Source organism: Eptatretus burgeri, chromosome 3 (assembly GCF_056783735.1).
Source record: "Eptatretus burgeri isolate ZD-2024b chromosome 3, Ebu_testis_v1, whole genome shotgun sequence".
In the NCBI taxonomy this organism is placed as follows: Eukaryota; Metazoa; Chordata; class Myxini; order Myxiniformes; family Myxinidae; genus Eptatretus; species Eptatretus burgeri.
The window spans coordinates 55,034,237-55,046,736 of record NC_140963.1 but is presented as its reverse complement, the minus strand read 5'-3'; the positions used below and the strand labels follow the sequence as shown (position 1 = coordinate 55,046,736).

General features: G+C 46.9%; 2 protein-coding genes across 5 annotated transcripts in view; one reads left to right on the top strand and one right to left on the bottom strand.

Annotated features, from left to right (window-relative positions):
* The window catches only part of LOC147029945 (uncharacterized), a gene marked incomplete at its 5' end in the record, with an annotated part of 18,959 nt that extends 17,324 nt beyond the window's left edge, over nt 1-1,635 (top strand). Inside the window, one exon of the mRNA XM_085872021.1 lies at nt 1,558-1,635. Coding sequence (XP_085728147.1) covers nt 1,558-1,635 — 78 coding nt within the window. The remainder of the gene's footprint in view (nt 1-1,557) is intronic.
* LOC147029944 (CD166 antigen-like) overlaps nt 1-12,500 on the bottom strand; it is a 143,713-nt gene that overhangs the window by 88,678 nt on the left and 42,535 nt on the right. The window lies entirely within an intron of this gene.

The following is a 12,500-nucleotide window of genomic DNA, read 5'->3' as shown; positions in this document are numbered from 1 at the left end:
GGGGCGACACAATTGGCAGAGAATTTCGATGGTATTGGTACGGAGAATTGTGATGGTATCGTCGACGATCAAACTACAAACAGGGTGATGTGTGTCGTGAATGTAAAAGTCCGATAGCATCAGAATTTTGCAAAATAGATTACTTCAGCTTTTTCACGATAACTCGCATTGCAGCACTCTGAATGCCAAGTTCACCTCCAGATTTGGATTCCTTCATTCAAATTCCCTGTTGCTTCTTCATGTATATCTGCAGCATCACTGAGAAGAATCTTTGCAGAAATTTATCTTTGATACCATGGCAACATGGTGCAGGAATGTCACAAGTGAAAGCAGTCTGAAGGGAAAGGACATAGTCAGATTCATAAAGCAAGCGAATGTTTTCAAACTTCCTGAAGAATTGCTACACTTAGGTGAAAATTTTCATTCCCACATCTGAGCAGTGAGTAAGGCAGCCCCTTCTGCACTCCTTCAGTAATGTGGGAGCCTGAAGACTGCTTCCTGATGCTGTCAGCCCCTAATCTTCGACTATTCTCAAACACTCCAGACATGATGTTCTACATTTCTTGATTTTAGCTGTACAATAACCAGCTAAATTGTACAGGCTACTTTACTCCGCTTAGCTGTGAACTGAGGTGGATGACAGATCATCGATTGCAGCGAGGTTGTCAAATGCTCTGAGATGGATTCCACCACTGTCCGACTCCACCTCTGTATGAGCCGTCGGTTAAGCCAGGAATTCTGCCAAGAAAATTCTGTCATCCTCTTGATAAATACTCATAGATGTACATTTCAAAAACTGTGACGTTGATGATCTTGAGTCGCTGGTGAAACTCCATCGTGCTTGCAATCGAGTTCTTCAAACAAATTTCACTGAAAATATTTTCTCGGCAGTCTTTAGTGAAACTGGCAGTCAGACCATAAATATGTCCCCTCGCCAGAAGCTCTCTGTGAACATCAGGTATTGATGTCGTGGAAATAATTATTCCTGTCTGATATGGTTTCCAAACTTTAACAATAGTCATGCTCGTGAATACATCGATTGCTGTCTGGAGATGAGTCACGGCACGCTTGTACGCTTTGTTCAATTTACTCACGGACATTACAGGGTGTCGACTGAACACGAGATCAAACCAACCTCCTCCTTCGTATGCAGCACAAGGCCGTGGGTAGCATCATTTGCCGAGGGTGCTGCTGTGCCACTGATGCAATGCCCCTATTACCAGTACACTGGTACTAATTTCACCGACCTAGGAAGGTTGACAGGCTGAGTCAACCCAACCTGGTGCAATTCAACAACCAACAGGGGGCTCAAACTCAGGACACTAAGATCCCAAGCCAACCACCCTAACCATGAAGCCAACACCAGGTTTTAAAGGTCTAGAGGTAGGAAACAAAACTCAAATAGTGTGGAAAAGGTGAAAAGGAAATAAAATGAGAGGAATCAAGCAAATTGAAGAATGCTGAGTGGGAGGAAACGGGAAGTGATCACGAGGGCAGGGAAAGACCAAATTGAGCGAGAGATATTACCATGTGCAGCTCATGTTACTGTACTTGCAGAACTCGTTGGAGGATGATGAGCAATTGGTACAGATGAAAAGTACTGAGGGCAATCACAGCAAGCAAAGTGAAAATTGATACCACGCGGAAGCTCTGGGGGCATTGGGAGCATATAAAACATTGCAGCACAATTGTAGACGATTGGTGAGATGAAAACACTGCTGAACGACAACCACCACCACTCTCTTCAGGCCCATGCAGGACCGAGCATGTGTTGCTGCGCTATTCAACTGGTATATGAACCAACTCCTAAAGATGAATGTAACTCCTCTCTACTCAACTGTTCTGTCTTGAATCCCCAATGACTCAATGATCCCTGTAAGATCAAACACACCAGAACAATGTCTACTTGTTTTAGTCGAAAAGGCTGGGCCAAGGCATTTCTTGTGCCAAGTCTTGTCTGGATTGGTTGAAATATAAATGCTTGCCAGGCTAGAAACCTTAATTTTGGCTCTGATCTTGACCTTTGACACCATGTAGAACCTAAGCCAGAGCTCCAAACTAATGTCTATCTCCCTCAATATGAAGAGGTTGTGGCACCAAAAATATAATATGCCAACTAATTTTGAACTTTAACCCCTGTAAAATCCCAAAACCGACTGATGCAAATGTTTCTACAGATCCCGATGGGGTTGCTCAAAAGCACTTATCTGCAAATTTCATCCCTATCGACTCAAATAAAAGGGCATTTGTGCCAAGATTTTTTGCCAAACTATATTATATGCGGCACAAGGAAATCAGAAAATTGAAAAGACAATTTCATCCGTATCGAAACGATTTTTTTTTTAGCGTTTCACCTTTGATCCTTCAAAATCAGAAAAAGGGCCTACCATAGAGAGAAAAAAAAAACAAAGCTCTAGGTGTAATGGACCAAGATACCTCGATTCAAAATTTTGTCGAGGATTGGCAAATAAATAAAGGAATTGGGTGTCCAATTGTAATTTGTTGGAAAAAGGGAAGAGGAATGAAAGGCTTGATGGGCCTAATGGCCTCCTGCATTGAAGTTCCTCGTAAAGAACAATTGGAAAAACAAGGTCTCTGGGAATACATAAATGGAGATACAAACATATTGAAGATACAACACAGGCATGGTGGGCCAAACAGTCATTGCTGTGTGCATTTTACTTTGCAACCAAGCACAAGATCCACAAGCGAAATCAGCTTCCAACCTGGCATCATTTAGTGGGTGAGGTCTTAATTGAAATAATTAACTTCATGTCCATAGCAAAAGTGCTCCAATTAAAAACAAACGTTTGAATTTGGTGAAAAACCACGTCTGTAGCTGTGACAGCATTTCACAATTCTCAAGGCAAAATTACTTTTTGGTGTCACGCATTAATAGGCAGCCTTGACATCCTGTTTGTTTCTCCATTTACTCCAACATGGAAATTTTTCATTGTGCCTTTTCTCTCGGCCTCTCTGCTACTTCAATCCCCATGCCACTCCTCTCGTCTCTTTATGTGAGGCTACCAGAATCAAACGCACGGTGTTCGTGTAATATTACAGAACCGTGTATATTATCTTACACCGTATCTATTATTAGTCAATATAACACACAAGATATGGTGCATAGTTGCAAAGAGAAGTAAAAGCTAACACAAACACCAAGGCATCCCAACAGATGCTGAAGTATAATCTCTGGGCTCTCAATTACCAACCGGCCTAACGATTCGTTACTTCATTACGATGGCAACGGTACCCCGTGGAGGAAAACTGGTATCTCATCACACCATGTCCACCAAAATCATATTAGTTTCCTTCCCAAGGGCATTGTGGCCGGAATACATTTGTGGCGCCTGGCTGGAGGTATTGGCACAACCTCACAAATGGTCTGTGTGTCTCATCCAGTAAATAAAGGGTTTAACAAGTTCACCAATGACTAAAGTGGCTAAAAAGAATCGTGTGACTGATTTTCCAATATGATGACATTAAAACTAACTGTATTTAAATTAATATCAAGGTAATGTATAACTGTATTTTCATTGGTAGAATGATGGTGGGAGAGGAAAACATTTTAAAACCAAATTGTGAGGTCATTGCACAAAAGAAAAATTAACAAAAGGTTCCAAATCTGGACCAAGCCTGTCACATTTTCAGCTCCAAAGCATTATTTTAGAAAGACGATGACGACAATGAGAAGGAGAATAAATTCTCAGGTATAAATTCTCTTATTGCAAAAGAAGAATAATCTTTCACACATAAAACTGTAAAAAATAAAAAATAATAATAATAATAATAATCAATCCTATCTTGGCCCGACATGGTTCTCTCCAAGTTAGGTACATTTTGTCGAAACCCTTGCGAGCCAAAAATGACCAAACCTCGGAATGAGATGTTTTCCTTTGATCACCAGCGGTATATATATATAGGCATTTTGTTTTCCCGTTGGTCTGTAGTTCCAGGTGGCTTTGTTTGTACAAAACATGTGCAATGATTCACATTAACTCTTGGGTTTATGCTGTCCTCACTCCCACTCCCCTCCCTGAACCCACCCATCTGTGGTTTTTACAAAACAATTATAGTGTAGCACTGCTTGAAATAAATAAAAAAAACACATCGCTTGTTCCCTCTGCAGCCTCTCACAAATCACAAGTTCAAGGTTTTGCTTCACAAATGAGCAATTTATCTATTACTGGCAAATGGGATTGAGAGGTGGAAGATTAAAAAAAAAGAATCTCCCACGCTTTCAAACACAGGAACTAAATATCCCTGAAACACAGTCCAAAGAAAAGGGATAATAACTCAATGAGGTGCAATAACAAACCCCTCTCTTGTTTTGAAGAAGGGCTCACCCTCAAAAAGTCGCTTCACCTTCTTTCCCGTGGTGGTTAACATTTGCTTGAGAAAATTGATCCTCCTCAAACAAGGTTAGCCTTGCTTGCTGGCTAAAACCCGAACAACCAAAGTCACATGATCATCCAAAATTGGAAAGAAAAAAAATTCAAAGCTTCAACGTACAATTGTAAACAAAAAAAATACAAAGTCACGCAAACTCATTGGTTATCTCAGCAGTCTATCTTCCTGGCGTGTCTTGTCATGCCCTTTTCTGGTCGTATCATGTCGTTCAGTTCCTATTTTGGTTTTTTGACCTGATCTTCTATAATCTTGTCATAATCACAAAGTTCCCAGACTGACAACTCACGGAACTCTTATAAAAGATTTCCTTCCATGGGAACCGCTTATAGTCGGCATAGATTGTAATAAATACATTGAAAATAAAACTCTTCGCATGCTCGGCCTGTTTCGTGTTCCCTTCCGAGCACATAGCTCATGCGAAGCTGGGATCGCAGTTTCCAACTCCATATCACCCATCACAATCACCCATCTATACCCAACATCGGAGAAAGTCTATGTACCCTTGTCTATCCCCATTGCTTCTATGTATCTCTCCAATTCCAGTATAAACCTTTCTAATGTTTCTGCTGCAACTACTTCTCCAGGGAGACCATTGCTTGTGTCAACTATTCTCTGAAAGACCCCTGCCTTACTCCCATCCTAAGTCTCATCTTATTTACTCTCATGCTGCAGTCGTTGATCCTGTCACTGTCCAATCTGGTGATAAATCATTCTGCATTTATTTTGTCTACACCATTCATTATCTTAAACATCTCTTCCACATCCCATCATAATCACCTCCTTTCTAAAATATAAAGTCCTGTCTTCTTTAGCTGCTGATCATCATAGCTGAGTCAAACAAAGCCCAGGAACAATCTAGTTGATCTCTGCTGAATCCCCTCTATGGCAGCTATGTCCTTCCTCAGAAACTGCGAACAAACCTGTACATTATATTCCAGGTGAGGCCTCACTAAATTCCTCGATCGTGTTAACACTACCTTCTTCATTGATATAAAATTAATAGCTAAGCAAATAACCTAAAACCCTGTTAGCTTTACCAATGGCTGCCCAGAACGGTGCTATCTGCTTACCCCCAATATCAATTAATATCCCCAGATTATAGTCCTGTGGGACATGTTCCAAGATTGCCCCCTTGCATGATCATGTAATCTCTATTTATATTGTTCTTACCCATCTCCAGAAATATACATATATATATATATATATATATATATATATATATATATATATATATATATATATATATATATATATATATATATATATTTATGTTAATCTACATCTATCAACTATTGCCTAACCTATAAAAGTATCTAGACTTTCCTGAATATGATAACCCCCCCCCCCAACCCCCACCCCTCCTCCTCACTCTCTCTCTCTGCTGTCTCACCTTCAAGCTTATCATCTCCAAATTTCAAAAGTTGACTCTTAACCCTCACTATCCAAATCGTTGATGTAATTTATGAATAACTAGCAGAAAAATAACCATGATGGGAAAAATTAAAATAAAGAAGGAACCCATTTATTCTTGCACCAGTTGAAAGAGCTCAAAATTAGGAGGTTCAATAAGAAATGTTGAGTTGTTGTATGCACTTAAATAAAACAAGAGTAAAATGAGTTGAACACCATTGATTTATTCAAAACATTTGATTGGGAATACACACCATGGATTATATTGATATAATTTTACGTTTCGGAACAAAGTACAGGCTGTCCACAAAGTCACATCCAATCATCCCAGCGAAGAAGTTCTCGGTTATAAAGGTTGCACAATCTGTACTTCAAATACATGAAGATGCAATCTCTTGTGGATAACTTTTTTATTTAATATTTTTCCCAAAGGTTTGAATTAATTTTGAGCAACTTTTACTGAACATTTTTTTCTCTCGAAAATATTTCCATGTTTCAGGGTGGGACAGACAGACATCAGCTTGAGCAGAGGACATATTCTGTATAGAATATTGTCAAATTCCAAAGTCATCATGTTTATTAACAGAAAAGAAAAACAAATTGGGAGTGATCGAGGTAAACCAGCCGCCATCTTGCACATACACCTCCGGGGTTCAAAAGGAAGTGTCAGATTCAAAAAATATATAATTTTCCCAAAGGTTTGGACCAATTTGAGGCAACTTTTACAGAATCACTTTTTCTCTCCGATGAGCATTTTCATGTTTCAGGGTGTGACAGACAAACAGAAAGGCAGACATACCGAACCAGCCAATTATATTATATATATATATATATATATATATATATATATATATATATATATATATATATATATATATATATATATATATATAGATATATATATATATATATATATATACATGTATACATGTATACATGTATACATGTATACATGTATACATGTATACATGTGTATATATATATATATTGTTGCGGTCTTCGCGCCCGCCGGCGTGCGAACGGCCACGTAACTCGAATCGCGGCACGTCGCCCACCGGACGGACAATCCAGTCGTGACCCTCTCGGACTAACGCCGGGAACCAGTCACGGGTGGACCTTTCGGTCTCACCGCGATCGAGCCAATCAGCCCCCGCGTGGGATAGGGTTGCTCGCCAAATTCGAACTACCTAAGTACCCACGCGGAGGGTAGACCGGGCGATCGCACCTCGCCGCAGGTCGACTTCGGACACGGGCCACTTAAGCGACCCGTTCCGTACTATCAGAATAACCGAGCGGTGTTATCGTCGACCTCGACGGTTCGATTAATTATCGGGCGTATTCAGCCCACTACCAACCCTTTACGTGAAGCAAGATGGGGATTCAATGGGGAAAAGACGAAGCGAAGCGGGAAACAGTTCAACAATAAAGCACATTTATTCGCGACGAACGGAAAGCACACAAATACAATTCCACCAAATGCACACAAAAAAGAAAACACAATTCCATTTACACAAAAACCAAACATAAAAGTGAAAACACAGTGCAGAGCTAATACCGACTACCGAGCACACGGCAACACTTATACAATTCTACTTCACAGACGGCGCCGACAACACATACCCAAAACCAAGGAAAAGAAATACCCTCAAGAATGAGGTAGGCCCGGGGCCGAGACCAGGTCGGGCCCACCCGTCCGGTGATGAGACGCGGAGCGGCGATGGCGCCTCACTCCGCGGGCCTCGCGGACAGCGTCAGGCAGGGGTGGGAAAAGGGGCCCCCTTGGTCGCACTATCTCAGCGCGGGGGGAAACAGGAGGGGGGTTGCTGATGCTCGGGGTATAGAGGATCTTTATTATGTGCGACGAGCGTCTCCACCTCGGCCAGGTCGCGCTGCCGGCCTCCCTCGGGCGCGCAGCTCCTTGCACGACGCGAGCACCCTTCGTCCGACTCGCCGCCTCTCCACAGCTCGTCCCCTCCGTTCCGACTCTCCTTCGCCTCGTTCCGACCTTTACGACTCCCTTCTTCCTCGTTCCGACTTCTTACTACTCGTTCCTACTTCTTACTACTCCTTTCTTCCTCGTTCCGACTTCTTACTACGCCTTTTACTGACGAACACCGTCCTTTTATCCCCCCGTAACTTCGCCTTTGACCCCTCCCTTTGACCTTTCAACTCGCTCCCCATTGGCCCGACAAAAAGTGGGCGTGAAGGCTTTTGATCCACAGAATTTGCATATATCGATCGCCCTGGGGGCGGGCCAGTCGCCCCTCGCTCACCGATTGGACGGCAAAAAGTGGGCGTGTGTCGTTTTGGATCCGTTTTGAAGCAGAAAATCCGTGATTTTGTACACGCTGTTCAACGTGCGCCCTACACGAGTCCAGCATCGGTGCCCATGAGTGGCGCGAGACGACGGCGATGCGATGGTGGCGAGTTGTGACGGTAAAGGTCGTGGCGGTTGTGGTGAAGCGGTGGTTGTGGTCGGTGGTTGGTGTTGTGGTTGTGATGATGGCGATTGGTCCAAAATAAAGATAGTAAAAGAAAAACGGCTATCCTGAAGAGTCGCAGCACGTATAAATGACATGTATTCCCACTAGACAACGGGTTTGGGCCTAACTACACATGCACTTACCGAGATACCTCACCTAAGGGACCTGAATGGTGGTTTGCGAATCTGGTAACCACAACACTACCCCCTTCCCTTTTTACAGACTCGTCCCGAGTCGTCAAATTTTCGTGTGCCATCATGTGTAGTTTTCCCCTAGTACATTTTACCTACGGATCCCTGAGTGCGACATTCATGGTATTCGTGTCCCCAAAATAAATAACCTGAGGGCTGCGTAACTACCTAAACAAACTCACTCACACGGACGACTTAAATAAAATTGCCGGCGCTAAGACATACATGCCGGGGGTGCACTCATATTTACAGTACATCTTAACCTTAACTTACAAATCTTACACTAAACCATGGCCCAGGATCATTGAACTCTGCAAAAGAAAAGCAGTTAGCAGGGAGCCAGGCTGCCCGCATGCAGTCTCTGGCTCAAAAAATGCAGGTGACAGGGAACGTGGCTGGCTGCTCACACGCAGTCCAAGGCCTTCCCTTTTGAACTGAACGCAGTGAACCACAACGGTGCTTGGGCTGCACAACGCAGTCTCCGTGCCAGCTCAAGTGGCACACGCAATGAGCACAACGAATGGATGCATGAACGCAAACACGGTGCACGGGCTGCCACTGCAGGCCCGTGTTGTAGCTGCCAACAGGGCAGTTCTCGCAGCTTGCAAACTGTTGCCTTGATCCTGGCGCACATGGAAATGAACAGGGGGGGGCAAAGCAAAAATTGAACGGGGCTGGTTAACAGGGGCAGTGGGCATGGCATGGCAAAGGCAGCAGGCAAACACAGCCCGCAGAAGAAGGCCGCTGCAGGCAAACACAGCCGGCAGATGAACTGGCCGGCACAGGCCTTGAAGAAAAAACAGCCAGCCGGCAGATGAAGTGGGCCGGCACAGGCCTTGCAGCACAGCAGCTGCAGACGATCCAGCCGGCACAGACCTTGCAGCAAAATAACAGCTGCCGATGAAGTTGGCCGGCCTCCGCCTTGAAGCAAAACACGGCCAGCCGATGAAGTTGGCCAGCTCTTGCCGTTTAGTGGAGGTTGGTGGAGGGAGTGCGGTGGTGCTGGCCACTTGGAAGGCGGGCTCGGACCTACCTACCTGTCTCCCTCCCAACCTATCGCCTTTGCCTGTCACTGTACATACCCACTCCCTTAATTTGTGAAAAACCAATTTAGCCCCCACTTATTTTTTTTTTGTTTTTATTTTTACTTCCCCACTATAAATCGTCCCCTAACCCCCTTTATCGTCCTTGTTCGGCTAACCTATTCTGTCACCTAGCCTACTCCCAACCCCTACGTTCCCTTCCCAGAGGGGAACAAGGGAGAGCTAACGTCCTGTGTCGAGGCCCAACTCAAGCCTCAGAATGGCCTCCCCAGAGTTCGGCGATCTTAACACCAAGTGGGTCCAGCGGCCCACAACGACAGCGAGGGGATGGATGGTGCGGAGGGGTACATCTCCTAATCTACCCTAACCATTAACTCTTAAACTACCCCGGGGCTTTCAACAAGCGCCTCTCGCTTAAAGTATTGGTTCTAACAACCCAGATTCCCGTCGCCTGTGTTGGTGTCCTCACAATTTCGGGCCTCGCCCCCCAATTTTCTCTCCGTGCCCTCACACGGTCTCCTGGCTGGGACACGTGGCTCCCTTTGGCAGGCACGACCCTCTGCCGAATCTCCCGCTATGGCACCCCCGGGCACTACACTGCCTCCGAGCCTACCAGCTCCCTAACACCGGGGAGTGCCCCCATGGCACCTCCCTGAAACGCACACGTGGCAGGCCGGCCTCCCGGGCCCCTTTCCGAGGGTCACCCGTGCCCACTGCACTGCCCACGCGGCTAATGGCGCCCCGGGCCCCCGCACCAAGCAGGCGCACCCGTGCCCACTACTCTATCCCGGCCCCCCATGGGCCCTTGGCCTACCGCGGCCGACTAGCCTGGTGCCCGGGGTACCCACTCAGCGATACTCACCTTTCGCAGCCACGCTCCCAAGCCCGTCAACAGGGCTCCTGCACCCCTCCAAATGGGTCTCGAGCCTACTTTCCCACCAACAACAAAACGACCTCCATTTTTCAATTTGACTAACCCAGCTAACTCACTCTACACTGACCCCGGGGTCCCTTGGGCGGGAGTCACTCCTCCCCCCAATCACTCATCGCACCATGCATTCCCCATTCACTCCATACACACAGACCCGCTGGCCTCACTCACTCACCAAGTACTCACCTCACAACTCACCAACTCTTCAACACACACACCACTGAACTCTGCCATCCTTCTAACTACCTCCCCTAACTAACTCGTGCTCCCACGTCATCCCTTACACTACAGCACGTTCCTTTTAACACTACGTAGCTAAACTACGTCCCCTCTACACATCCACAAGTCTGTCACTGTCTCCTAATCTCTTTAATCAATTTCCCCACCTAAATCTGGCTACAATCCCTCTAACTAATCCATTCCACGGACTCCATGAGGACTTACCCCTGCCCCATGAAGTCGGTCTAACTAAGCTAACCCTTCCCCCTAACTAGTTTCCTTCCTGTGCCCAGGATAAGAGGGTCTTTCACCCCTTGCCCAGGAATCCTGTACACCCGAAAGTGAGGCTTGCTTTTTCCTTTTTTTTTTCTTTTTTTTTCCCATGCGCAGCACCTGCGCGGCAACTCGCGCTCTTTGCACCTTGCAACTGCCCGTGACGTCATGCAGCTGCACGTGTTCCTCGTCCCTCCTTGGACGGGACCATCCGGCAGAGATACCCCTCCTGCCGGATTCCAACCCCACGTGCAGCCATGACGTCACCGTGCGCATATAAAAAAAAAAACACAAGCCACACGTCTCGAGGGGTTCCCCACGCGAACACATGTGCTTTGCCCGTTGGAGCTTAACACGCACGATCGCGTGGAGAACCCGTCCGGTCCAAATCCATTTACCTGCCTAACTTTGTCCGTCCGCGGGATCGGCAAATCCACCGCGTGCGTTTCCGGACCGGGACTTCACTCTCGCAAGCGAGCACGTGGTGGTCTCGTGCGTTGCACAGCACGAACCGCGTGCTCACTGCTGGGTGAACCCGGCACGGTCCTCGAAACAACTACACCCGCTACTCGGCTTTCTCTCCTCTGTCGCCGTCTCCGTCGCCATTCCACACACGCATACCTGCGTGTCACGACGCACACAGTCCACACCATCACATTCACACGGGGAGACGCGGCTGCGTGGCTCCCGCATGCCAACCGACATCTCCCTCTCATACCGCTCTCTCACACACACGGTCTCCCTGGCACACAGCGACCATGCACACGGCCGTTCACTCACGCGTGCCTCACTACTCACACAAACCATACTACTCACACGTGGTGCTCCATTCACTCGCGCGGGGGCACTCACCCGCGGGGCCTCACCCACACACGCGAGGGCACTCAACCGCTGGGCCTCATCCACACACCGTGCCTCATCCACACACGGTTCCTCACCCACACACGCGGGGGCACCCCAACCCGCGGTGCCTCATCCATACAGGCCGTTTCACTCACACACACGGCCTCTTCCACCTGCACGGTGCCCCATCCACACCCGGCGTGCTGGGAAGCACGCACTCTGGCACCATCGCCACCACACCACTCACACACGGGGTCGCTTCCACACACGGGGACGCACTCACACCTTGCACCACACACACAGGGACAACCACACTGGGGATTCGTGTCCCCACAAGGGTCTCCGGGGCCTCTATACCCCCCAAGCTCTCCGTGCACCCGTCCACAGCACTCCTCCTCTCAACCTCGCAAAGCACGACCGAACTCACCTGGTCGTGACTCACGTCAAGGGGGCATACTCCCTCCCCTCGTTCCTGGAGGAGCCCATCCAGGTGCTCGCACCGGCTCCCTGCACGCTCCGCGGCCTCACCCCCATTATCCTCCACTACCTCCGTGTGTGTGTGCGTCACTTACCCCGTCTTCCTCGTGTAGTCTTTCCTCTATTTTTCTATCTCCCGTGTCTCTGCCAACTCTTCACCCTTTACCTCCCTTGTCTCAACTATTATTTCCTTTGTCACGGCCTTCATGCCCGCCTG